The sequence below is a fragment of the Cryphonectria parasitica genome (genome assembly GCF_011745365.1).
Source record: "Cryphonectria parasitica EP155 unplaced genomic scaffold M406scaffold_2, whole genome shotgun sequence".
Taxonomy (NCBI): domain Eukaryota; kingdom Fungi; phylum Ascomycota; class Sordariomycetes; order Diaporthales; family Cryphonectriaceae; genus Cryphonectria; species Cryphonectria parasitica.
The window spans coordinates 2,264,092-2,286,288 of record NW_024468910.1 but is presented as its reverse complement, the minus strand read 5'-3'; the positions used below and the strand labels follow the sequence as shown (position 1 = coordinate 2,286,288).

At 52.3% G+C, this 22,197-nt stretch overlaps 3 protein-coding genes across 3 annotated transcripts; all 3 read left to right on the top strand.

Moving 5' to 3' along the window:
• Nucleotides 1-2,275: 2,275 nt before the first annotated feature.
• Nucleotides 2,276-5,182, top strand: M406DRAFT_107477 (annexin). Its single transcript, XM_040915245.1, has 2 exons — nucleotides 2,276-4,416; nucleotides 4,510-5,182. The coding sequence occupies exons 1-2, from the start codon at nucleotides 2,596-2,598 to the stop codon at nucleotides 4,819-4,821; spliced, it is 2,133 nt and encodes a 710-aa protein (XP_040779530.1). The 5' UTR covers nucleotides 2,276-2,595; the 3' UTR covers nucleotides 4,822-5,182.
• A 9,300-nt stretch (nucleotides 5,183-14,482) lies between these two features.
• Nucleotides 14,483-18,112, top strand: M406DRAFT_354923 (uncharacterized protein). The gene is made up of 5 exons (XM_040923032.1): nucleotides 14,483-14,816; nucleotides 15,332-15,440; nucleotides 15,626-16,187; nucleotides 16,273-16,732; nucleotides 16,851-18,112. Exons 2-5 carry the CDS (start codon nucleotides 15,429-15,431, stop codon nucleotides 16,858-16,860), a joined length of 1,044 nt encoding a protein of 347 aa, XP_040779529.1. The 5' UTR covers nucleotides 14,483-14,816; nucleotides 15,332-15,428; the 3' UTR covers nucleotides 16,861-18,112.
• An 810-nt stretch (nucleotides 18,113-18,922) lies between these two features.
• On the top strand, nucleotides 18,923-21,362 carry M406DRAFT_249947 (DNase I-like protein; the record flags this gene model as incomplete). Its single annotated transcript, XM_040916654.1, has 7 exons — nucleotides 18,923-19,355; nucleotides 19,392-19,434; nucleotides 19,524-19,689; nucleotides 19,789-19,983; nucleotides 20,038-20,108; nucleotides 20,342-20,412; nucleotides 20,479-21,362. The coding sequence occupies 7 exons, from the start codon at nucleotides 18,923-18,925 to the stop codon at nucleotides 21,360-21,362; spliced, it is 1,863 nt and encodes a 620-aa protein (XP_040779528.1).
• Nucleotides 21,363-22,197: the final 835 nt, after the last annotated feature.

Below are 22,197 nucleotides of genomic sequence, written 5' to 3'. Positions count from 1 at the left end.
TTGGCAACTGTCAACCACACGAGCATTGTTCTGCCAAGCCGAGTAGGAGGTGTTCGGGCAGGGGTTGTGGACTCGGATCAAGAACCCTGAAATGGTTGTAGCCAGCAAGAGCACAGTAATGCACACCCAACCACTTACGACGCCACCCCACAATTCGCACCACGGTGCCAGATCAAATCACAAACGAAGCGTGACATTACCTGCGCTTCTATACAGTATCGATCATGCTCGACAGAAAATGGATAAGAAGGTGAAGGAAGAAAGAAGAAAAAAGGAACGAGAAGGAAAACAAAACGTTGGGAGGCATCAAGTGTCAACGTCTACCGAGTTCGCCTCACTTCCTGTCAAGTGGCCTTTCTGACACCTCGAGGACATTAGCTACTGGGAAAGAAAGATGTCTGACAGCTTCTATAAGAACAAGTAGGCAAATCCCGAGGAAGGCCCTCGCATGGACTGACAGCCAGCCAGCCCCAAAGAGGCAAGAGTATGAATATCCTGAGTTTGGCGTTCGCTCCGTCAAAGACAGGCTGATGGAATCAATGCACATTCCTGTCATCAATCGTATGTGGAGCTATGTGCCGCTGCAGAGCCGCATTGTGACGGCCAAGCTGTCAGCAACGGCTCCTCCGGCCATGAGTACCAGGCAGGAGCTAATTCACCAAAGACTCTCTCCCGTGTCGATCCTTACACACACAAGACAATGCCATTCTGTCATATTGTGTCTGACAGAAGGAGGGGGGAGGGGGGGCCCTCGACCATACGGCATGGCAAAAGAATCACGAAAGGACTTGTTGGTTTCTTCGCCTCACTGCCATGGCTGCTCGCCTGCGTGCGACTTGGTCATGTTGTCCAAGCCGAGGACAAAGTAAACTCTCTCTGCCTCTTTCTCTGTCGCGCGCGCGTGTGTGCACTGCCACAGGTGCTTAAGTTGGTCCGGATATGCCGACGCCATTTGTAGTACGAGATGCTTCCTATCACGCAGCATTCACTGCCCCGGAGGGCAACTTTATCCTTTTGTTTCTTGGATTTTTCCCGCTTTTATTACCTTCTCGTTCTTCTCAAGGTTGTACTGTACCGTAGAAAAGTCTTTTGCTGTGGAACGAGGCTGAGCCTGTGGGGAAATGGCGTTGACGTGCATTGTGTTAGCCCGCTTTTGAGGGCGCGGCGGCATATTGCGTCTGCACCGTGAAAGTATCAGGTGGTTACATCGCGGATCAGAGAGGCAGCTCGTCTACAGATCCGTCTCAATGGGAAAATCATAGTAATCATCAGCTGGTTCAGGTGTACAAATAGAAGTAAGAAATGAGGGCGGGAGGGGAGCGAGGGAGGAAGGATTTGCCAGATGCATCAACCACTATGCGCGCCCTGCCGCTCCTCCAACACTGCGAGCCCCGATCGAAGGGAGAGAGAGATGAGGCCTCCTCGTAGCAATTTTCTGAGAGATATTTGGATGAATTCGCATGCTGGTGGTGTTACTGACGGCAAGCTGATTCTCAAATTAGGGCAACTCCATCTGTACACACGTGCATGTGTGCTGTAATAGTAATAAAAAATTGTTTGACGGTGTCGCACTGCAGCTGAAGACAAGCAGCTTTCGATTGCAACCTGCTGGTCCCACCTCACCCTGGAGCGCTAGCTGATGGCGAGGAAGGATGATAACCTTGACCAGGTACAGAAGGAATGCGGCCATCGCCCCCTGTAGCTGCAGACCAACGGAGGTGATAATAGTGGGGCCTTGGGCTGTAGTTGGTGGGCTGGTAAGAGAGAGGGGTAAAGGGCTCCGTTTCTAGGCGCTTTACTACTGGACTATGCTTGGGTCTTGCTGGGGGCTTCTCTTCTTCTCTTGCATGCATGTATGCGTGGCAATGCGCTGTAAGCAAAAGAAGAGAAGAAAAAGAATAAAAGGATGGGGGAAGGGAAACGAAAAGGAAAAAGAGAGAAAGAGAAAAAGCAAGATAAAGCTGGGACAGGGCTGAGGGCAGAACAGCCAGCGGGCAGGGTAAAGCGCATAGTATTGCAGTGATATTTAGTGGTCAGTAGTGGTCACAGCCCTGAAGCCTGAAGGGCAGTGACTGCTGCTTGTTTGCTGTGTGGCTGGCATTAGCTGATGATCATCCCTAGTGCTTCCTTCCTTGTGCCAACATCCCTCCCTTTCCCATCTCGACTCGCGTATGTTGTCTGTAATACTTACTTTCCCTCTCCCCTCACACATATATAGTCGAGCACTGTGTCTCTTGTTGTGGGTTCGATCCACTCACCAGACACACCCACAGAGAGAGAGTGAGAGAGAGAGACACACAAACAGACGGCTGTCTTTCGACTCACATCCCTCATCCCATACTCGAAAGCTCTCTCCAGCCTCCCTCCCTCCCGCTCCCCCCCTTGTCACGAGACGCCGATCCCCAGACGACAGGGCGCTACCCCGCAGTCTTGTGTGTGGGTGTGTTTGTGGGTGTGCTGCGGTTATTATTCTGTGTGCGTGCGCGTCGTGTGTTGTGGGTGTGGACTTGTTCGTCTCGAAGCACAGTTCCTTGGCTGCCCAGCGCTGCCCTTCCTTGTCTGAGAACCTAGCAGCATTCATCCTTATTATTATTCATGTCCCTCCAGGTCGAGGGTCATCGGCGTGGCCGGTCTCGGTCCCCAGGTGGCCGTGATCGTGACCGCAGCCGGAGCCGTGGCGTGCCTGTTGTCGTCGACGTCGACCCTGCATATGACAACGGCAGGGACAGGGACAGGTCCTACGACTATGGAGACCGGCACTCGTCGTCATACAGGACACCTGCCTCGCCTGACGATGACTATTACCACCGTCCCAGGAGCCCAGCCGTGGAGAACGGCGCACGCTCTTCTTATGGAGATTTGAGAGACTACAGGCGCGATAGCCCGCGGGAGAGGCACTCCGACTCGGACAGAGAAAGGGAGCGAGAGAGAGACAACGCAAGGACGGGCCTGGGCCTGGCAGACGCCTTCCTACCCCAAAAGTACGCCAAGAAGCTTGAGAACTCAGACACGTACAATCTCATGACTGCCCCCCTCTCCGACCGGTCGCGCGAGAGGTCACGCGACCGCCGCGCTGAGAAGAAGGAGAAGCTCGAGGAGGACCTCGCCTACGGCAAGATCCCGCCGCCGCCGCCCACCTCGCCGCCCTATGACCGTGACGACCACGCCCACACCCATGAGCAGCAGCGTAAGCACAGAGACTCGTATCTCGCCGATCCCAGGCGCAGTGCCGACCTTCTCAGCGCAGGGGATGGCCGCTCTGGTGGCCGGGGTAGGAGCAGGAGCAGGAGCACCGGCGCCAGGGACCACTCCACGGACGGGCGTGACAACAACAGCAGCAGCAGGAAGCACCATCACGCCCATCGCGACTCGCTGACTGCCGATCCCACGGGCGACGCGGCGCCCCGCAAGAGCGCCATGAAGCGCAACTCGTCGCCTCAGCCGCCCGTGGCCAAGATGTCGTCGCTCTCCGTCAACACCGCCTTCAACGCCAGCAGCCTCTCCGCCGCACCGCCGTCTCCCCTCCTGGAGTCGTACCACGGAACCTACCAGTCCATGTCGCCCATGCCCTCGCCCTTGCTCCTGCCTACGCACCACCACGGCGGCGGCGGCGGCGGCGGCGTACCCCACATCGCAGACGTCTCGCCTCTCAACTCGGACGACGAGGCCGGCGGCAAGAAGCGCAGCCGGCGGGCGCGATTCGCCGACCCGGAGGATGACGCCCAGAGGCTCGCCGACGCGCTCAAGGGGAGCAAGGCGCCACGCACTGAGCCGCTGGTCGAGATCCTGCCGGGCCTGACGCACGACCAGATCATGGACCTGCGGGCCGAGTACAAGCGGCTCGTCAAGACGGGCCCCGAGAAGAAGGGCGTCAACATCGCCAAGCACATCCGCGTGCGGCTCAAGGACGAGGACCCTTCCCTCATGAAGGCCTGCTACGCCACCGCCCTCGGCAGGTGGGAGAGCGAGGCCTACTGGTCCAGCTTCTGGTACCAGGGCGACAAGACCCGTCGTGAGCTGCTGATCGAGAGCCTGATGGGCCGCACCAACGAAGAGATCCACGAGATCCGCCAGGCCTTTAGCGACAAGACCTACGACAACAGCCTGACGCGTTGCATGAGGCACGAGCTCAAGGAGGACAAGTTCAAGAAGGCCGTGCTGCTGGTCCTCGAGGAGGACCGCATGGACGATCTCGACAAGTACGGCCGCCCCCTGCCCATCGACCAGTACCTCGTCGAGGACGACGCCGACGACCTGCGCAGCGCTGTCAAGGCAGAGAAGGGTGGCGAGTCCGCCATGATCAACATTGTCGTCAAGAGGAGCGATAGCCACCTGAGGGAGGTCCTGCGGGTCTATAACGACAAGTACAGGTCCAACTTTGCGAGAGATGCCCTGCGAAAGAGTGGAAACCTGGTGGTACGTTCCCCGAGACTCTCTATAGCAGGCCGCACACGCACCAAGAGAAGATAGAGGCTAACACATTCTCCTTTTTTTTCTCTTTCGGCACAGGGCGAACTGCTAGCACACATCCTCAACGGGGTCATCAACAAGCCCGTCCGCGATGCACTGCTTGTCCACCACGCACTCACGGCCTCCAAGAAGGACGCCCTCCGTCGCGAGCTGCTGACCTCGCGCCTGGTGCGCTACCACTGGGATGGGACACACATGACCGCCGTGAAGAGGGCCTACCAGGAGAGATACGGCAAGGACATGATGGAGGCCGTAGAGGATGGCACGTCAGGCGAGTGGGGCCAGTTCTGCCGTGAGCTTTGCATCACACGCATGCCAGACAAGGTAGCCAAGTTTCATGTGTCCAGGTGAAGAGATGAGACCTTGTTTGTAGTTTGCTAAGGAAATAGTAGCCCGGATTTGGGGCGCGAACGAGGGCATAATGATACGATATGAGTGATACGTTTGGTTGATGATGGGGAATGGGGATATGGTAAATTATTCTTGTCAGATGAGAGACGACGGTATGAAAGGGCAAAGGGCTCGTACTAGCTGCTTAGGACCTAGATAAGGGACATGCAAAGGCAGGTAGATGACTGAGAATGGCTCTGGGGATTTTTGACTGCTCTACTGGAGGCCATCTATGCATGCCTGCATGCATGGATGTCATAATCCCCACAACTTCTGCATTTGACTAGGAATAGATGTCTTGAAATTAATTACCATGAAAGCGCTTTCACATCACAAACATGTTCATGCTGGGTATCCCTACTCTTGTGTCGCCAGGCCGGCTTGAAACCCAATCATGTCGGCCCACTCAAAGTGACAGATAACAAAGGAACGGAATCTAACAGAAAATGTCTCGGGAATAGATCCAAAGAGCCCCTTTTGTCTTGACACGAAATTGCAGGGCGATGATGCTGAGGCACCAAGAAGAAAAACGGTAATCTGCCGGAGCCTCAGATCATAATCACGACACAGCACAGCAAGTCGTCCACGGCTAGTTTCATTACTCGTTTTCACCAGTGGTCCTCCTTGGGAGACTGCCACAGATGTTGCGCTCCTAGTGTTTTTGATTATAAATAGTGTCTTGTTGACACAAGGACCCAACGTGCCTGGCTTGAGCTCGTGTATGGCTTGGAGGGCGCAGTTCGTCTTGGTGGGGGCTATGTGCAATGAAATGATACAGGTCACACTGGCATGAAGGACAAGATACTACTTGTTGTCCTCAGGAACGAGTGTGATGAAACTAATTTCCAATTCTTTCTGTTATGCTTCTTCTCTGTAATGCTTCTTCTCTGTAATGCTCCTCCCCTGATATGCATATGGGCTTAATAAATTCGAGAGCCCAATGAAACAGATAGAGCTTTCTGGTCTGTGATTTGGTTGTATCTGGTGATAAAAGTGCCCCTATTCCGGAACAAGGCTGAATAATGCAGAGATACAACGCTGCCGTCGCACTGCTCTCAAACTTGCTGAGGCTGTGGGACAATCTCGAGGCCCCGGACGATAGTACCATAGATGGAGTTCAGAAGGAAAGTTGAGAGGGGCCAGCGTCAGTCGTGTCTACCTCCAGCTTAACCCCGCCCACGGGTAGGTGGGTTGGGCGACAAGGTCGAGTTTATGAGCTGGATCTCATTGGCAGATTCAGTGCTGATGATCCCACAAGGTCGCCCTGGTAAGAAAGGAGCTTCTCTTCAAAGGGAAAGGCTGGATGGAGTAGATATCTTGAGAATTTCCCCAGGTGAAGGCGAGATGAGGGCTGGAGATGTCTCTGGGCAATAGTGTATCTTTTTCTTTGGAATAGTTGTAAAATACTGCCCCTGCCTTGCTTCAAACTGGCCGAATAAATTGTAGGATGAATGGAAGAGCCCTGGTGAGTACATAAATTCCATTGCCATGATGTCTCGTCAGAGAAAATGGAGTATATGGATCGTATACTGCCTGGGTGACTGGCAGGGCTGGCTATACGTTCCTCATAACTGCTGGGTAATTGGGATTCTCAGGAGCGCACTGGTGATCCTGATTCTGACCCAGCAACGCCAGGCCTGCTTGGGCAATATCCATACAATCCGTTTGAAGTTGTCCAGGCCGTAGCAAAGACTTTTGAACAAATTCCCCGAGAGCATGCCAGATAGCAGGGAGCACCTCGAATATAGTGGTCATTTCGGAAGGTCCTTGATTATCAGAGGACAGCCGACAGATGAGGCACAGGGATACGGCGCCACGACAGGCGTGTTGTAGAAGGCGTCACTATCTTGAGCCCTGACGGATACTGGGCGTATGGCAATAGTGTAAAAGAAGTGACAGCCGAGGCGATAGGTTGTGTTCTTGGTCTCCACCTTGAAACGATAGAGATACAGCGGTATATTTCAGTCGCATTTCCCCTCATTCGGATTGCCTTCGGAATTGGCATCGCTTGTTGCGCTGCGTCCGCTGCGAAGCTCTTGGTGAAGGCTTTCCTGCCCATCAACTTCGTCTCACCCAGCCCGACGGAACGGTTATATGTCGGTGCTGCTGAGGGAGAACTAGTGGGGTACCAAATATCGTGGGCAGGCTTGCCAGCATACGCCCACATATCTAGCCCTTGATTTTCGTACAGCACTTCGAGAGAGACCTTCTAATAGTGCAGCGTACTGAAGGGTATGTTCGGTCCTGCCACGCAAACGGCTGTCTACTGTTGATGCTGCCAGAAGCGTGGAAGTCCATGGGCTGGGGTCTTGCACTCGTAGTACAGCCTGTCTGCCATTATTCAGGCCAAGCATGAGGTTCTTGGTCTGGTCAGGGAGAGACTGTGAGCTGCAGAAATAGTGCCTCGGTGCGGCTTTGACCTTAACTCTCGTGATCGATGTCAAACAGGACGAGCGGGTCAGCCATCTGACCTCTGCGACAAGTGGTGCTGCTTCACACCGTGCTACTGCTTCCCACCGCGCTTGTGCCTGTGCTTCGTACACGTGCCCTTGATACTTGCTTGGCGCGATGGACCACTCGGCTGTCCAGCTACTCGTTTGAAGATGCAGCACCGGACAAGTGACTGCCTGGAGGATCCGGTGCGGATTGGCAGGCGCGACGCGGAGATTGCTATTGCCTTCCTCACTGGTTTCACATAAGAGTACCGATTCCGGCCAGCCATAGTTTTTCGAAAACGTCGATCGCGAAGCGTGTCGCTCGAATATCTGCATAAGTCGACAATGTTCATGGTCAGCAATTACAGTTTAGTGGATCATCCACACGAATAGGACAAGTTGCTCACCTCTGAATAGCACAGCAAAGTGGTTCTCTTTGGCCTTCCCCTTAGAAGGGTATTGTTTGCTCAAATCTCATGCGCCACTGTATAGCGAGCATGTACATCGGGGCACCAAGTACCACAACCACAGCCCTAGCACAGATAGAAAAATCCCATAGCAATCTCGATGAAGCCGGGGTGCTGATGTTTCTTGCATTTTGCAAGACTCAATCACAGCCTTTTGAAGTTGAGCGAGAAATTAGCTGCCCAGGTGGCCGTTGTTCCTCGTCCAGCAGCCGTGGTTCAGGCTGAAGGAGATGATCATAACCGAGCGCCCACAAGCTCTGGCTGACGGATGCCGTAGAGTTCAGGATTAGTGAGGTATAGCTGGCAACTGAATAAACAATAGCAGAATGAACATAAGCAAGCACTGCAAGCAGTTATGTAGTTGCTCACTATGCCCAGCAAGTCAGGTGTTCTGCCATCTAGCAGAAGCTGAATTGATAGCACTAGACACAGCTTTGATCACCTACTCGGTTGTCAGTAAAGAGGTCTTGAAATGAACACGACAACCTTGCTGGTGCTGATGGAGGATTGTAAATGGTAACTTAGGACTAGACTGATGATCAATACTCGAGGAACAGGAAGATACTTACAGCTGAGGAGAGGGACAATGCTTAGCAGGTGAAAAAGGGGGCTGAATTCGTATTGATGAAGGCAGAGCAAAGGAGTCTAGTTGTTCATGGGCAGCAGTTTCTTTGAAGTCTCTATCCACATACTGCCCAACACAGCCCTCTGTCATGACATTAAAAGTGACATGTTTGTGAGACTGCATGCCTTGATGTAATATTCCACAGCTACTCACAGAACACCTGAGTAGCAGTGATAGCAGCGATAGCAGCGATAAGGCGAGTGGCTTCGGTCTGGCAATGCTGATGATCAGGGTGTCTCTGATTCGATGCTACAATTATCCAAGTTGCATAGTCCAAACAAAGGCCAAGGGGATGTATTCCCAGTCCCAGATTGTAGGGGATGACGTATAATTATGCTGTTTGCAGAGCAAAGGAAGAGAGAAGTCAGCTAGCAATGTCAGATATGCCAATTTAGCCGCTAGATCTATACTTACATCCCATAGCATGAGAATATCTGCTCATAAAGCGCTGCTTGAATAAGTACAGAAAGTTGGTAAAGCTGCATTGGAGGTGGTGCTATTGATGTGCCCTCTGGTAGCAGAGCTAGACAAGGTCGACAACATGGTTCATACCTCAAAGATAGAGAGTGATGAATCATAGCATAATATAGCATCGACTCGAGATTGTTGCAAGTCTCGTGAGGGGTTGAGAATATAGCTAGCATGCGACAGTGGTGGTAGCAGCGGACATGAGCTTGGCATCAACGACTTTGCTCTGGACCCCTAATAAGAAGCGCTACTTAACATAGCGTTTCGTATTTGCTGAGGCTATTGATTCTCATTGTAGCCCGAAACCCTTGATGTAGCATTTTCTCATCAGCAGCAGATTTGGTAGGGAGAGGCATCTTGAGGATGTTGCTTGCTCTAGGTAAACAGACGCTCACCAGACATTAGTCTCTCCAATAGTCTGTTTCAGCATTTCGCTTCTAGAATAGCGCTGTATGAAGAGCCAGATCACCTGTACATATTAGCAAGTCTGGTTGACTTCCAGATGTGACGGATATAAGGTGTTCCGGGAGAACAAAAGAGCCTGGCAGTTGATCTTCGGGGAGTTGTCGATGGAGATTAGAAGTTTGGGAAGAGCAATAGGATTTATAGGAGGTTTATATAGGCAATTGATGCACGTGAGAGTGACTCATGTTGAGAAAGTGAAGAGGGAATCTTTCTTCTACTGACAAGATTGCAATCTCTCTTCATGACAGGAGCCTGAGTTGGATGCAAACCTCACCAATAAGAGAAAGAGACTTTGGAAGGTGAGAAAGCGGGAGACGTGATGGGTTTTGAGTGAAAAAGAAGTCTGTTACCAAAATTGCATTCGTCACACGTATTTCCTAATATTATGAACTCAGGATTTCTGCATAACAATATACAACTACACGTTCCCGTGTCTGGAATGACAATTCGGACCTCTAAACGTCACTCCTTGAACTGCACAGTCAGAGAAATGGACTTGTCTCATTATTACTACCTCAATCATATAGCATGACTGTTGGGCTCAACTCAAGATATTTGTCATGTCTAGTGGATGAGCAAGATTAGCTGACATTCAGGACGACTCTCTATACATTGTGTGTGTGTGTGTGTTTTGCCCATGGTATAATTTGAGGGACTCATATTTGAGACTCCTTCAAAGGCATGGTATTTGGGTTGATGAAAAAAAAGCCCCAACGTTTTGCGCTCGCTCACTTTTAAAGGTCGGCTGGCTTCTTGGAATTTCTGAGGGTGCTGATGTTTTTATTACAGGGACTCACTCAACAAGAGCTTACCAAGATATATCCAAAATAATTACAACAGAGCATGAATTACATAATTACCAAGTACTACCTATACCCTGCTTCAGAGAAGATGAATCCTGACTGCATCACTAGTGGCTGACGTATGCTCTGCAGGAAATAGATTCCTCAGATTTGTCATGCTTCTATGGTTTTGTATTAGTGTATCAAGAATGATTTCATATATTTAGACCGAGCATATCAATGGACTCGTAGTGTAAAACCATAGACCATGGTCTCGGGTAGTTGTTAGACTCTCAACGGTCGGTCTAGAAGCCGATCCCTAGCATGTCCACATAACCACTGCCATCATAAGACGTATGTACTACTTTAGGTGGAATCCATGTACCTAAGTACTTATTTGGTAGGTAGGACAATTGTTGATGCAGCGCTGAGCCGGTGTAGTACATACAGACTCATCGGATTATAAAGAACGAGGAACAGGATCATCAGACTACCTCTGATCACCTATTGCGTTTTGAGCCGGTGGGACAAGTAGAACCACATCAAACATGGTAGCCATAGTAAGTATACCGTTGGCTCTAGCGGGTGCTACGGAAAGGCCTGGACTCCAGGTTACCAAGGTAGATTCCACGAACAAGGCAAGGATCAACGGTGGATACAAATTCTTGTGTGTGTGTGTGTGCGTGGAGCAGAGTTTCCGTAGTCAGAGCTTGAGCAAAGACGCTTGCAATGGCAAATATCTGGATGGTCCTGCACTGATTCATCTGTCATACACATATGTTAGTGTTCTGGAAGGGTACCCTGAGGGTATTTTTACCGTGGGTCCCAGGTGCTTGAAGTCCCCTGTAATTCAAGGTCACTCTCGTGTGGACCTGAAAGGCTACTTGATAAAGGGTTATCGGCCGATCACCTAAGCACCTATCTTATTTGTTCCTCTCAAGAAAGTCTCTCCATTGCCGAAAGAGGCGAAGTTCTGCCTTCATAAAAGACCTCGCCACATTGTTTCCCAAATCAGGATCAAGATGACGAAACAGTTGTGGGATCTTCATTCCCAAATCAAGCCACTGACTCTTGTATTTCAATGTGACTCATGAAAAGAAGAGATGCTCCAGAATATTGTAGGTCGCTAGTACAGCTGAAGACCTGAGGAAATGCTGTTCTCACGGGTGTGACCTGACCTCAGCTACCACTATGGCACAATAGTAAATAAAGAGGCAGCCTTGTCTCATCCCTTTGAGAGGGGGAGACGTGATTTTAATTCTTCTTCCACTTTTTTTTCTGAAGGCGGCTTAGATCTGCTAGACCTGCATCTCTAACCTGCATGTATTGACAGCAGGGGCTACCAAGCTGACAGCCAGGCGTAACGCCATTATTTCCCCGAGAATCCGTCTTCTTTTTTATCAGACCTGCCCGAGCAAAAATGCTCAAACGCGTGGATGACATTTGTCCGCCTGTACCTTTCATCTTTCAAGGCAGCTCGGAATGAAGTCAGGTTCAAGAACCCGTCCACTAGAAGATGCAGGTTGGCAGGGGCTTGGTCGGATGATTCATCCTCCGTCTCAAGCTCAGCCGCTGATCTCATGTGTTTGTGCTTGTTTTCAACCACATATAAGTCAAAGACATGCATTGGCTCCTAGGACCAAGTCAATTCTGCACGTCGTCGGCAAGACCTGTCCTGTGAGACGCAGCTTTTCATGTGGGCAGCCGCTGGCGAGGGGCTGCTGTGCTGTGCCATGAGTTGAGTTATGCGTATACCATTGTAGTAAAGTGTGGCATGGAGCACAGGGAAAAGCATGCCCCTCATTTCGGTGTCCGTTTGGCGCCCCCATCTGACGTGGGAAAGATCCGTCAAAAAATGCAACACCAACCGAACGGGTTGTCGAGGCGTCCCATCGTTGCACGGCAGACTGGAATGGCTGCGGGGGAGGAGCTTTTGCGTAACCAGCCACGCAGCCAGGCCAACCTGCGTGAGACCTTATATAGTACAGTAATTACGGTAGGGGAGGATACGGGCAGGGCATGCCGAGACTGGCATTCCCGCAAATTCATCAAAATGAAATTGCGGTCCCGAGAGGGCGTATAATTTACGAGGCTGCGAGAAGGAAGCAGTTCCGGCACGGGTTTGCCTGGGAAGTTTCAGGTAGTACACCCACGCACGCATCTCAATAGCATACTGCTCTCCTCGTAAGAGACAGGACGTAACTTGGGATCAGCGGCTACGCATGCCCTGGGATTTGCCGGCTCTCTTCATATGCAAGACAGGTGGACAACGAAATGGCGGCGACGTGGCACGAGTCGAAAACTACCATGCCCTGGACCCGTTTACATCGTCTACGGCGAGGTCTGGTCAAGCGGTTGGCCCGTCCGTCCTCGGTCATACCAATGAGAGTGGCCATCCGATCGTGGACCAGATCACTGGGTTTCGCCATAAGCGGACATGCAGTCCCCCGCAATCAACGCTGAGGGCGGGCCAGGTTTCTTTCCCTGGTACGTCTGGGTTACAACTGTGAGGCCATCTTGAGCAGTACGAGAGAGATGGCAAGCAAAGCAAGCAAGCAAGCATGCATTGCATGCATGCGGATGGGATGGTGGCACGTCATATTACGGCGCCAGCTCGGGTAGGCCAAACGTGCGATAACATAAGTGGATCGACGCCGCGGCACGCGCTTACGACCCAGAGAAGAGATACCCGAAGTTGTCAAAGCGGACAAGAATAGAAAAACGAGATAAATCGTGGAACCCTTCTGGTCCGGGGCTAAAAGACGCATCGAATTGGTAACTAGTGCCGGACGTGAGGTGGGAGTGCGGCGGGCCGGGTTTGCCTGGTTGCCGTGTGCTCTCCCCGGCGACCCATCGTCAGGAGGAGCAGAAAGAGGAGAAGGAGGGCAGTGAGAGGCCCAGACGTGGCGAGGTGCTTTGGCCTCAGCGCTGATCGCACCGAGTGGGCGGCTTTTGCCAGTTGTGTCTGGGGCGAGGCTGTGATAGGCTGCACCGTGGGCCAACAGCGCAAGCTCACGTTCTCATCCGAGCTGTCGGGCTCACCGGCAACCAGCACAACGAACAAAAAGTCCCGCTGAGGAGCCCTGAGATCCTCGAATGCGAGAGGCCCCCTTTTCGCAAAGGAACTTTAGCCGCCAGCTGTTGTTCCGAATTTGTCCTGTTTTGTGCGTGCTACTAATGTAGGAAAGTCCTCGTCTTCTCTATCCAAAGACCACAGAAGACCCGTGCAATCTTCGGAGGCGGAGATGGGGTCAGTTTGAGACAGGATCAAGGCACGATTGTGCCCGGTGAGATGCTCGCGTGATCCTTGGGGGGAAGCGGCATGCCTCGTTCTATCACATCAGGTAATGCAATTTTGACCTTGGTGCGCAATTAGCACCCGGCTTCCGAGGCTCAACGGCGCTCGGTCAGCAGGTCGGTGTCGCTTACATTTGGCGCGGGCAGATGCTGCTGCAGCTGATGTCTGATGATGCTAGTCCTGCCTGCCTCAGTGCGGCTAATGTGCTCATCCGCCATGGTCAGCATGGGCCGCCAAGAGGCAATCTATATGCCTTCTTTGTGCCGTTCGCTTGTCTCGAATTTTGAGCAGAGGCAGGTTTTAGCTGCAGCCACAACAGCACGATGATGATGGAGAAGATTCGGGATGAGAGGAGGCGAGGGGGACAGGGGCTATGGGGCCGCTCTTGGGCATGATCACTAAACTCATCTCATCGCAAACCTGACAATACAGTGCAGGTCATGCACTTCATGCAAGACTATGCACTGACAACAAGTAGATGCTGACCCAACCTTATAGCGAGGTCTACACAGCAGGGCTGGTTCCCGCGGCGGGCCGTACAGTTTATAGACAGTATCAAATCTCCTCTAGATCTTACAATAGCAAAGAGAAGGGAACAAGAGCCCCGTGTTATGGCGTGGTCTGGTTCCGCTGCAGGTGGGTCTTCTAAGCGCCCACAGCCCAAGCCTGGCCTGAGCTTCAGTGGTGCCCAACCTCCCCCATCCCAGAGTCCAGCGGTGCCCAGCAAGCGGTCAGTGCCAATCACCCCTACCCAATCTGACGCCAGTGCGCCCACCGCCACGCCACTCAGCTGCCCGTCCTGTCTGCCTGCCAGTTAGCCAGCCAAGCCAGCACAAACCACTGACTACCTGAGCAACCAGTACTGCACAGGCCAGGGGCTGCTGCTACACTCCGCACAGGTGAAATCCTGCAGCCCACAACCCGCCCACTCATTCTTGGTCTGGCCTGGCCTGGCCGCTTAGGCTGCGCTGCAATCCTCGTTTTCCCAACTGCCAAACCTCCCACAGTCCCCCCCCATATCTCATTTCGTCCTGGTCGTTCCTCTCCCTTCCCTCCTTCCCTCCTCCACCAACAAACGCACACCCACCCATCCACCTATCTACGTTCTGGACGTCCCTCGCAACCTTCGACCTCTTCTTTCTTGATCGAAGAGCGAGAACTAGTTGGGGCAAGAAAGAACGGTATCATTCGATCGTCTTGGCTGTTTCTTTTCCCTTCTCGCGCCAGGACATTTGGTTTCTTCATTCGAGGCATTTTGCAGCCAGTTTCCGTCCTGACCCTTCTTTCATCACGACAACCAAACGACCCTTTTGTCGGCTCACCTTTCACCCCCGACGTCCTTTTCCCGCCCTCGTCATTGACCGACCCCCTTTCAATCATCTGAAATTCCATCTTGGAGGACAGTACTTTCGAGACGTAAGTTCATCGACAGAGCAACACCCCCCTTTTTTCTCAGCCTCAGCCTTTGCACCTTCCCCTCTCCATCTACGACGTTCAAACGGGCAGCACTGCCTGCCGTTGAACCTTGAGTCAAATCAGGTCTTGTTTGATTTAGCTTCCACGCCCTTTTGCCATCTTTTGCCAGGCCTAAAAAGTCTGAGCAAGCATCGGTTGGCCACTTCTGACCTTGCATTCCCAACCTTTACTCTTCTGTGCCTTCACCGTTCATTGCCTTCCCTGACCACACAACTTCTTTCACCTACCCTTCCTCAAAAAGGCTTGCGGTTTTCAGCATTGGCTTGACCCTGCCTGACCTTGTTTACCCTTTTTCTCTCTCTCTTCTACCCTTTGAGCGCAACCCTCCAACAACCAACCTCAATCTCTTTCTCCTCAATTGCAGATTGCATCATAACATTACCATCTGTGCTTCCACTTTGATTATTTCAAATTATCTTCGGATCTTTCAATCATCTGACGACCAGTCTTCCCAGTCGCCAACGGCAATACAGCGCGAAGCGAAGCGATCGTACCAACCAAACCCACATTCCTGTTCGTAGCACAGACTACGACCCAGCAACACCTGTCAACATGACTACCATGGTACGTACATAGACGATGCTGCAGACTGAGCCTTTACCGATCACCTTGTCCCCTCCAACGAGCGATCATGTACTCGATGTGCCGCTATTGATACGTGGTATTTGGGATGTTTCATGTCGCTTGCGTGCCTGCGCTGCACTGATGGCACACATGATGGTCTTTTGCTGATTGATCTCCTCTTATAGGACCTGCGCGTCGGTAACAAATACCGTATCGGCCGAAAGATTGGCTCTGGTTCCTTTGGTGATATCTACCTGGGTACCAACATCATCTCCGGCGAGGAGATTGCCATCAAGCTCGAGAGCGTCAAGGCCAAGCACCCTCAGCTCGAGTATGAGGCTCGCGTCTATAAGTCCCTCGCCGGTGGCGTGGGAATTCCTTTTGTCCGTTGGTTCGGTACCGAGTGTGACTACAATGCCATGGTTTTGGACCTCCTCGGCCCCAGTCTGGAGGATCTCTTCAACTTCTGCAACCGCAAGTTCTCGCTGAAGACGGTCCTTCTCCTGGCCGATCAGCTCATCTCCCGCATCGAGTACATTCACGCCAAGTCCTTCATCCACCGTGACATCAAGCCTGACAACTTCCTGATGGGCATCGGCAAGCGTGGCAACCAGGTCAATGTCATCGACTTCGGTCTGGCCAAGAAGTACCGCGACCCCAAGACTCACTTCCACATCCCCTACAGAGAGAACAAGAACCTCACGGGTACCGCTCGCTACGCGTCGATCAACACTCACCTCGGTGTTGGTATGTTGAGAACCCCCCACTTTTTTTTCTTCTTGCTTTACCCGTTTCTGATGTGTGTGTGTGTGTGTACTAACCTGGCCTGCAGAGCAATCTCGCCGTGACGATATGGAGTCTCTAGGATACGTTATGCTCTACTTTTGCCGTGGCTCTCTGCCCTGGCAGGGTCTTAAGGCTGCGACCAAGAAGCAGAAGTACGACCGTATCATGGAGAAGAAGATGACCACCCCTACTGAGGTCCTCTGCCGTGGCTTCCCCAACGAGTTCGCCATCTACCTGAACTACACCCGCTCTCTGCGTTTCGACGACAAGCCCGACTACAGCTACCTGCGCAAGATCTTCCGTGACTTGTTCGTCCGCGAGGGCTTCCAGTACGACTACGTCTTCGACTGGACTGTCTACAAGTACCAGAAGAACGCCAGCCAGATCAAGGCTCAGGAGGAGCAGAAGGAGGCTGCGGGCACTGCTGCTGCCACCAAGCAGACGACTGCTCAGCCTGCTACACGTCGCAACCCCCCCAGGATCGGTAATGATTCTGACCAGCCGATGTGAGTTACAAACATAATGCAAACCCGGCCCAAATTGTAAGGATTTCCTCCTTGGACTATGGTGCGCTTCATAACCTGGTGGCCAAGGGAAAATGCTGACCAGTGTGCTGACCGTTAGTCCGCGATGATAGGGCTCATGGCAGGCAGCTGCGCTCCGGAACACAGCGAGGCAACTGAATGAATTGTGGCCTTCTCAACTCAAGATTGTTACACGTATGGAGACATTGTTTTTGATCCCTGAGCGACACTGGAAGACAGTATGCCAAGGTTGCCGCAGGCTGTCTGCTGGCGTTTACCCCTCATTTGGTTACATGTCGCCGCTCAGGGAAATCTCATTCTCAATCGTCTCCATCCCCCCCTCCCCCCCAGCACTATTATCGTTTTTCGACGTCTTCGCGGTTTATTTCTGGTTATTTTGTTTCCTCTCGTATCTCGGGCAGTCCGGTGAGAAGGCCAACCTTTAGGTTCACTGTGGCATTGGGCCATGGTGATTCTGCTGAGGTCCTCAATCTGGTACTGGCTGAACGGCAAGCCCGGTACTTCCACTGTGGCAGTATCGAAACGCGAGAGAAAACCAAACCACGTTTATGAGAAAGCATTAGCATCAGCTTCTCAAGAAAACGACCGAGTCGAGCACAACAAAGATCATTCCGTAGGATCGAGGCTGGCTTCATGCCATGCTACACATCTCACCTCTGGTTACGATCAGCTCCGTCGTTGCGATAACACGGCTATCACTTTGGGTTCGCCAACCCGGCGAGTGCCTTTTTCCTTCCTTCCTCTTAATCACGGTTTTTGTCTTTTTTCCTTATTTACGTTTTCGAGATTATGTGCGTGCGCTTCTGGGGAGGTAATTTTTGGGGACGAGCTCGTTTTGACTTTACTCTCGCATGGAAAATCTCCGGTTCCACCCTCCTTGCTTCCACTTAGGACAGCTCGGTGACCTAGAACGTAAGGAGAAGCAGGATGACTGAGCGAGCCTAATCTTGGGCTCAGCTTTGGACTCCTGGCGTGTCCTGTTGTGGAACAAGCACAACAGCAGCATTGATTGTGGAGGAGGTTTGTGGGCGGATGGTTGCGAATGTCTGTTGCAAGGCGGAATCATTGGTCTTGCAGCAAGCAGGCATGTCAAGGCTGTCATGTTCTGGTTCAGTTCTTCTCATTTTCGCACATTGATGCCAAACTTCATGTCCATGGCAGATCGTCATATCGCTATCCATTTTGGGATGCGGATTCCTTGTCCTCTTGTCTCTGTCTCTGACAGACGGTGAGGGCCTTGGGGTTTTGATGGTCGACAGCTAAGATATCACAGTCACACAGTCCCTCGTTTCAGCTTAATCCTCCATACACGAGAAATTATTCAGATTGTTCCCCTTCACAGACCTGTGCAACCTTTGTGTCTCTTGCTGTGATAAGATTGTGAAGTGAAGGTGTAGTCTCGCTAAGTGTGAGAAATTAGGGATCCAGGCAAGTCAGTAGGCAGTAGAGGATGGTGAGGGAGCTGGGGAGAGAAGGCACTCTACGAAGCCTGAAGATGAGGATGCAAGGGATGTGGAGAGAGGCAGCAAGTCTGGTCATTTTTGCTTACAAGCTTCTAACTCGAACTCGAGGTTGCACCTTCCGAGATCTTGAGACCTTCTGGGGCAACCAATACTTGCACCACAGGGTGACGGTCCGAAATAGATGTCCTTTGTGGTGGTATTAGGCAATTCTTGGTGTCAAGCCTGAGTGGCTCTTTACTCCAACCTTATCAACTTGTGCTCAGGCTCAAGTAAATGGTTATAGTGCTTGGCAAGCGCGTCTCGTGATGTTGTGTTGTTGTTTTCCTCTCTTTCCCTTCTTGCCTTAACAATTACGATTCGCCCATAGGCCTCTCTCGCCCTTCTCTTGGCCTGCCTCTAACCTTCTCCAACCTCTTACTGTCTTCTTATCCTCTCTCTCTCTCTCTCCCGGTCTCAAGCAATCTCTCCCTGCGCCCATCTCAACTATTTTTCCAGATCTCGGACACAGCTTCAAGATCACCAACAGTCAACAACCATTTCCGCCTGCTGGGTGTGAACCCCACTCAATCAGCGGCCGGCCCGACCAAGAAGTTCGGGACCTGAACTACCCGAGCAATCACCCGAAAGTCTAGACCCAATTCGCCGCTCTTCAAGGGTCAAGGAAACCCCTATGACGCAGTACAGGACGATGGCGTCAGCAGTAGGACCCCAGGAGTCGACGGCCTTAGCCGCTGACTCGGCCTTAGAAGGACCAGGGCTCCCCGTCAACAAAGTCCCATTCCTTGGCCTGAAGCCCCAGTCCCAGCCCCTAGCCCAGCCCCAACCCCAGCAGGACAAGCTGACATTGCCTGCTGCTCAATACCCGGAGGGATCTGCTGTTGAGGACGGCGAGGACGACGGCGTCGACGACCTTGATGATAACGAGGACGTGGTTTTTTTGAGCAAGATTACGGGGATACCCTCCTTCACCTCCTCCTCTTCCCCTCCACCGGCTGCGGCCATGGACGTTCTCGTCCTCACGTTCAACTGCGGCAAGGTGGTGATTGATGTGGCACCCTTCGCGACGCACCTGCGCACCGCGCTGCAGCAGAAGGGCCAGGCGGGCAGGAACCCATTTGACAGTACACCTGCTGAGGAGGCCGGCGAGGTCGGACGAGACGGGCAGGAGGATAGTCCTACGCTGCCTGATCTGGTGGTCTTGTGAGTGCCCCCACACAACGTGCATCCCCAAACACGGCAATCTTGAAAATGTCTATTGACCACCTTGCCTTTGCTCTCCTGATGCGCAGCTCCCTCCAGGAGATTGCTCCCCTTACGTCTGGCTACCTGGGCGGGCACTTCCTCGCCCCTTATTTGAATGCTTTCAAGGATGCCCTGAACCTCGCAGCCCTTGACCTTCTTGGCCAGCCGCTAGAATCGCAACGACCGTCGTCGTCGTCTTCTTCTCCGTCGCCAGTCCCTCTCAGCACCGCCGAGAACAGCGGCCGGTCAACGCCCCGGCGTCAGCCACTCAACCGGTCCAAGTCGGCCCTTTCCAACATCTTCCGCAGGCAGCCTGATCCCCCTTACAAACTGGTCGAGGCCCGAAATGTTGGTATGACCGCTATCATGATGTTCGCCCGCCAGCCTGAGGCCATTGCCCGGGTCGAGGTTGCCGAGTGCGCGTTCGGCATTGCCAACATGGGCAACAAGGGAGCAATCGCTCTGAGGGTCTTGTTCACCGGAAACGACGAGGACCATACTGCAGATGTGAGTGTGAATGGCGAGGCTACAGGACACAATGCGGCCAGAAGGGTCGCGGAGGTCACCTTTGTGGCGACCCATCTGGCTGCGATGGAGTATAATTTGAGACGCAGGAATGCCAATTGGGCGAGGTAAGTTACTTTATTTTTCTTTTCTTCTTCTTCTTCTTCTTCTTCTTCTTCTTCTAGTATATATCTCTTTTGAACGCTTCAAGCTCTCACCCTCCTCTTTTGGCATATTGAGAGTAGATATCAGGATGTCGTGGCTTGGTGAGGGTGAGGTGCTGTCTATGCTGTCTGGAGCCTGATCCTGATCAAATGTCCATCATGTGAGCTTTCTTCACCATACTAATTTCTCCCTCTAGTATTTGCTCTTCTTGCCTCTTTGAGGACCCAAAGAAGACACTCCCCGACGAATTCCATTTCGATGAGCCTGGTGCTAAGAACATCATCGAGGCGTCGACATCCTCGTCCTCTGCCAGGAGAGACGGCAAACAGACAGACGGTGGCGAAGACATCCCGCCCGAGACCGAGGAGGAGCGCCATGCTCTTCTCACACGGCGGCAGAATGAGGCTTCAATGCCGTCTGAGTACGCGGCACATCTGCAAGACATCAGCATCTTCAAGCCAGGCACACACCTTTTCGTGGCGGGCGATCTGAATTATCGCATCTCAACGACCACACCCCCGGCGCTGGCAACCTTCCCAACCATGGATACCTATATGGATTTCCTTGAGCGCGACCAGCTCACGCAGGAGAAGGCGGCAGGAAGAACACTGCATGGCCTATCAGAGGCGCCCATCGACTTTCCTCCCACTTATAAGATCAAGCACCTGAGCCCTAACAAGGTTGCGGAAGCCGTCAACAAGGAGGAGCTCATCGCGGCCCGGGCGGCCGGTCGTGAGGACGAGGTTATACCGTGGAAGTGGGCGTCTCACCGCTGGCCCGGCTGGTGTGATCGTGTTCTCTTCCTCGATATTCCAGATTGGGTCAAGGAGCGATACACACCCAGCACCGGCGCTAGCTCCTCGGAGCCGGCTCCTGAGATCAAGATCCACGCTTACAGCTCCCTCCCAACCGTGATGACATCCGACCACCAGGCCGTATTTCTGAGAGCTTCGGTGCCACTGCTGGTCCCTGGTGAGCTCGTGCCCCAGCAGCCGCTCACAATTGAGTTGTCACCTCGCGACGTGAATGACCCTCGTCTGACGCTCCCCGTCCCCATCGACACGGGCGCTTTTGCTCGTCGTGCGGCGGCCCGCAAGAGAGAAATATATACTGGCATGACGGCGCTGTTCTTCTCTACTAAAGAAGGCCTGATCGTTACGGTTGCTGTGGTGGGTTTAGCTCTGTGGTCGTGGTGGTTGTATCAGGGCTTCTTCTAGAGGTCAACAGAGGCCAGTGAGCCTTTTAATTGTGGTGGCTGTGACAAGGCTTTTTCCTTTCTGGGGAGGAAGACAGGTCAAGAAGGGTCTATGGACGGTTGTCTCTGGTTGTGGCGATCGTACTAGGGTGTCTTTCACAGGAGTTTCGGTTATGCAGGAGCATCTCTGGACGACTCTCTGATTGGGGGAGGAGGGAAAGCATATGGATGCAGGGAACGGTCATACATTGATACCCACTGTAAGATAGGAACAACGATTTAGCGATGGGAGTATCGGTAGACTACCGTAGCCATCCTATGGTAGATGGTACGACAGGGGTTCTGTGACTTGTCAGTTGCCTACCTCTTGATAAGAGCATACGAGCCAGGTACTTTGATGCAAGAATGATGAATACTTTCAGCGAGAAGAGTATCTAGTGGCCGCCAAATTGCACAAGAACTTTTGTAATGTGAGTTGACTGGGAGCAAAGTGGTGGATGAACAGGCCATCACTACCGCCATCATTAGATTTCCACATTGTTAGTATGTTCCTAAGAGTGATCGCTGAAGGCTAATGTATTGTCATCTCAAAAGTGGGTTGTCCACTACAATACATTATTGTATAATGCCGTCAAGAGAACTACCTCCAACTCTTCCAAACTGGGAGAAGCTTGTACTGGGAAATCCTTTTTTTTTTTTTCTTTTTTTTTTTTTTTTTTGGAAAATAATAATTCTTTCTTCGATTTCGTTTCTGAATATCTAATTCTTGGCCGCCGCTTGATTTCCTGTTCCATCCGCATACGCCAGACCCCTCCACCCCCCTATCATCAGCATCACCCAGTCTTATTCTCATTCTC

Bases quoted from the DNA above. Each gene is read 5' to 3' on its own strand.
- M406DRAFT_107477 (XM_040915245.1), top strand. From the start codon at position 2,596: ATGTCCCTCCAGGTCGAGGGTCATCGGCGTGGCCGGTCTCGGTCCCCA. The intron at 4,417-4,509 runs GTACGTTCCCCG...CTTTCGGCACAG, and splicing joins GAAAGAGTGGAAACCTGGTG to GGCGAACTGCTAGCACACAT.
- M406DRAFT_354923 (XM_040923032.1), top strand. The intron at 16,188-16,272 runs GTATGTTGAGAA...CCTGGCCTGCAG, and splicing joins CAACACTCACCTCGGTGTTG to AGCAATCTCGCCGTGACGAT.